The following is a 4,640-nucleotide window of genomic DNA, read 5'->3' on the forward strand; positions in this document are numbered from 1 at the left end:
AGGCATATATTAACTTTTCAACGTCTCCTATAATCGGTAAAATATTATTATTGTTATAAAATTATTTTTTGTACATTATATTATTATTGTTATTAAATATTATTTGTACATTATATTATTAGTGTTGTTATTAAATATTTATTTGTACACTATATTTTTCTAACAAAATATTATTATTATTGTTACTAACTTGTAGGTAACAATCAACAAAGCGATTCGTTTTAGCAAGAAGCCCTTGATATATTCCACGGGCTTATGGAGCAAGGCGAGTACAGAACCATTGATTCTATCAGCTCCAATGACGCAAGATGAATACGTTGATCCAACGCTTTTGTGGGTTTTATAACACAACGCTCGCCAACAAACTGAGTGGGTGGAACAACGAAAATGTTTTCAATGAAGCGTTGCGTTTATACGAAAATGAGAGCAAAAGTTCTTTCCCACATGTCCGTGCTTGGCAAGTTGTAAAGGATCAACCAAAATGGAAGGGAACTCGAAATGAGGTTGCAAGCGCTAAACGAGCAACGAAACGGTCTAAAACTTCCGAGTCAGGAAGTTATAGCGTTGGAGGCTCAACCGGTCGTTGCCAAATAAATATCAACGACGAGCCCGACTATGAGGAGGAGCCGATTGAAGATGGAGAACGTTCCCCAGGAAGGGACAAAAGTAAAAAGATAGCGGCTGAAAAAAAGAAACAAGCCGCATCAGGAAGTGGTGGTGGTTCGAAGTTGGAAGGTGTTATGGCCAAGTTGAAAGCATTCAACCAAATCTTTACCGAGACGCAAACCGAGAAGGTAAAGATGAAAAAAAAATAGCCGAGGAGAAGCAACAAGAAGCGCAGGAGTTGGAGGAATGTAAAATAATGACCGCCGACCTTAGCGAATATCCACCGGAAGACCGCCCCATTTTACAAATGATGAAGGTAAAAATTAGGAAAAAATGGAGTTAGGGAGTGTAGTTTTTTTTTAAATGTAACTTTAGGTTTTTTTAAGTGTGTTTTTTTAATTTAAATGTAACTTTAGGTTGTTGTTTTTTTAGGTTTTATTTAAATGTAACTTTTTTATTTTTATTTACTTTGTTTTCATTAATTAATTAAATCAAATAAATAATAATAAAAAATAGAGGAGGAGCATCCACCACACCCTTGGGTAGTCTCCAAGAGGATACTCCTTCACCGAAGCTTATGTGGCGCCTATATGGCGGATAGTCTTTTTGGAGACTATCCTCCCCATACCCAATATTCTTATGATATAACTACTTCACTCACATAAATGTAAGGGATTAAAGAATAACTGTGCAATAAATTTATAACTAGTAATGTAATTATTTGAATGAAAAGATTAATTGTTTTCTTTTATTTTCTTATAATATACATAGGAGTATTGACCACTTTTTTCGGATACAACTTTTACTCGCACACTTTAACTAAAAATAACTTATACGACTATGTTTGATACGACGTTAAATGGTAGTATTAGCATAATAAAGTTATTTGTTATGGATAAAAATGATAATCAAAGATAAGAACGATAAAGATTGTAGAAGTAGAAGAAAAACACAAAGGAAGAAGGAGATTTCTCAATCAATTCGTTAGGAGATTTCTCAATCAATTCGCTAGTTCATTACTAACCATCTCGTTGTTTAAGTACAATCAATACAAATAACTAGTTACACCTACAAACCTCTCATTATGCTATTATTACAATTAAACCCCTTACTATTTAATATCTAACATTATTATTTATATTGAATGAATTATGAAAGATTTATTTACGAAATTAGTAAATATAACTCAAAAATAGGTTTGTAACAAGTTGGCGCAAATATGAATAGAATCTGTAACTGGGATCCGGTGGTGAAAGTGTTCAAAAATAGGTTGTCGAAGTGGAAATCAAGTGTGTTGTCTATTGGTGGGAGGGTGGTCTTAATTAAGTCCGTGTTGGAGAGTCTTCCATCTTACTATTTTTCTTTGTTTAAAGCCCCGGTCGCGGTTATAAACAAGCTTGAATCAATGAGTAAGAAGTTTTGTGGGGTGGTAATTCGGAGGTTAAAAAAATTCATTGGGTTGGGTGGGATTCGGTTACTCGTCCGAAAAATAATGGGGGTTTGGGATAAAGTAAACTGGATGTGAGTAATAATGCGCTTATTCTCAAATGGTTATGGAGATATCGTATTGAGAATAACACGATGTGGAGGAAAGTTATCAACGCCATCCATGGGTCTAAAAGAAGATGGGAATCGGGCCCTTGTAACAGTAAAGTGTCGGGGGTGTGGTCGAAAATTGTTGGCTGTGGTAATCGGCTGAAAGTAAACGGGTCGTCTTTCAGCAGCCTTATCACAGGAAAAGTGGGGAATGGTTTAACGATTAAGTTTTGGTTAGATGTGTGGTTAAATAGTACTCCTTTGAAGGTTTCGTTTCCAGCGCTCTTTCGGCTTGAACGGAACAAGTGGTGCGCTGTTGCGGACAGAGTTGGCAGAAATGAGTTCGATGGAGTTATGACTTGGGAGTGGAAAAATTACCCGAGTACTCCGCAGGAGACGGCTGAATTAATCGAATGCACCAGGTTATTATTGGCTAACATCAGGTTGGATTCGAATGTGGACACTTGGGACTGGAATAAAAGTAGGCTGCAGATTGTTAATGTGCAGGAGGCTAAAAAATGGATCAGAAGTGTTGGTATGGAAGACATTGGGCATTTGTTTCGATGGTGTAAATGGGTGCCGTTAAAGTGTAACATATTCTTGTGGCGAGCGGCTTTGGATAGGATTCCCACGAAGACTGCTCTTCGTAGAAGGAATGTTTGCGCAGGCGATGTTATGTGTAGTCTGTGTGATGCCGACGAGGAGACTGCAGTGCATCTATTTACGGCTTGCCGATTTTCCGATGGGGTGTGGTGTGGTATTGCTAGTTGGCTGCATATACCACCAATCTTTTTATTTGATGTTTATGATATGCAGCTTTATATCAATCAGTTGGAGTGCTCGAGGGAGAAAAAGGAGTTATTGTACGGCATTTTTATGATAACATGTTGGCGAATTTGGAAAGCGCGTGATGAGAATGTTTTTAAGAGTACGAGTAGGAAGAGTTTTGAGATTGTTTCCGATATAAAATCGTTGGGTTATTTATGGTATAGGAGTCGGAGTAAACGTGGGTTAGTAGATTGGAAGGGATGGCAAGCGTTTCATTTTGATGTAATGTAATGTAACTTTTGTGGTTCGCGTTCATCTCCAGCTTGGAGATAGCACGTTCTTTTGTGTTTTTATGAAGTTCGTCTTTCAAAAAAAAAAAAAGTAAATATAACTCAAACAAACTCACTTATCAATGTCTAACTATAAATATACTTTTGTATAGGGATATATTATGTATACACATTATGTATACACCACCACTAGGCGTCTACCACTGACTTGAGTGGTCCAACATTAGGGAAATAAATTACGTGTTCAGAAAGAATCAAGTGGTAACGAGAATTGATCCGAAGCCTCAGGTATCATTAAAAATGGTGATTGGTATGAATAGTAACACCTGCCACATAACACTCTTTGGTTAGACATCTACAATAAATAGGTAAATCCTCTTAAGTTGCGGGTTTTTATCCTTGCCCAACCTGTTTTTGGTCCCTCCTATCTCTTTCCATTTTTTTCTTTTTGTTCTTTTTACATTTTCCTATTTTTTAAACCTATTCTTTTTTATTTGTTTTCAGGCAAGAGTTAAAATATTTTAATCTATTATAGTATATTATATTTTTATATTAATATTAATAATTAAATGTATTTCTTTTTGTTCTTTTTCCATTTTCCTATTTTTTAAACCTATTCTTTTTATTGTTTTCAGGCAATAGTTAAAATATTTTAATTTATTATAGTATATTATTTTTTTTATATTAATATTAATAATTAAATGTAAGAATTGAGAATAACCAATGAGTAGTGATTTGTAAATATAAGTAATTGTTTTAATTTTTTAATGATAATATTATATCATTTAGTTTGTTTTTTTTTTCTAGTTATAACAAATTTGTATAGGTCACGGTTTTATACGATTTTAATTTTATTTTTATATTTAGCCAAATATTTTTAATGTACATTCTTTACTTTTTCGTGTCTCCTATTTTGTTTTAAGCTTAATCTATTTTAAAATTGTTTTTAAGAAAATATTAGAACACTTTAATTAGTTATAATAAAACTGGATAAGTCACGATTTTAAATGATTTTAAATTACGGCATGTTTTTTAACGGCAAATTTAGATCACTGGCGTACCACTGGAGTATGATCGTGTTACCAGCGAAACCATCCAATCATATCCATCTCCACTAGGCAATAATACATATATACAAATTCAGGAGGAAACCCAATAAATCTGGAAAAAACCTCCTTATGGAAATCAAACCCACGACCTAATGGTCCTTAAGCTTTATCCCACCTCAAGATGCCACTAGACTATAATGGCATGTACAAATTACGACATGTTTATTATCTACTTTTTGATGTGCAAAATTAGCTGTCGCAACTGGTTAAACTAAGGGGCTATTTGTTTACCTCTTAATGAGGCTCTTAATAGTTCAGACCTCTTACTGGTGCAACATTTAATGGTTCAGACTGTTTGTTTCACGAGCAGATGTCTGAATGGTTCAGAGAT

At 34.5% G+C, this 4,640-nt stretch overlaps 2 protein-coding genes across 2 annotated transcripts; both read left to right on the forward strand.

Annotated features, from left to right (window-relative positions):
* Positions 1-308: 308 nt before the first annotated feature.
* Positions 309-815, forward strand: LOC110899218. Its single transcript, XM_022146121.1, has one exon. The coding sequence runs from the start codon at positions 309-311 to the stop codon at positions 813-815; it is 507 nt and encodes a 168-aa protein (XP_022001813.1).
* A 1,372-nt stretch (positions 816-2,187) lies between these two features.
* Positions 2,188-3,201, forward strand: LOC110899287. The gene has a single exon (XM_022146195.1). The coding sequence runs from the start codon at positions 2,188-2,190 to the stop codon at positions 3,199-3,201; it is 1,014 nt and encodes a 337-aa protein (XP_022001887.1).
* Positions 3,202-4,640: the final 1,439 nt, after the last annotated feature.

The sequence above is a fragment of the Helianthus annuus genome, chromosome 1 (genome assembly GCF_002127325.2).
Source record: "Helianthus annuus cultivar XRQ/B chromosome 1, HanXRQr2.0-SUNRISE, whole genome shotgun sequence".
Lineage (NCBI taxonomy): Eukaryota > Viridiplantae > Streptophyta > Magnoliopsida > Asterales > Asteraceae > Helianthus > Helianthus annuus.

What these genes read in the sequence shown, in the direction of transcription:
- LOC110899287 (XM_022146195.1), top strand. Translation starts at nt 2,188, where the DNA reads ATGTGGAGGAAAGTTATCAACGCCATCCATGGGTCTAAAAGAAGATGG.
- LOC110899218 (XM_022146121.1), top strand. Translation starts at nt 309, where the DNA reads ATGAATACGTTGATCCAACGCTTTTGTGGGTTTTATAACACAACGCTC.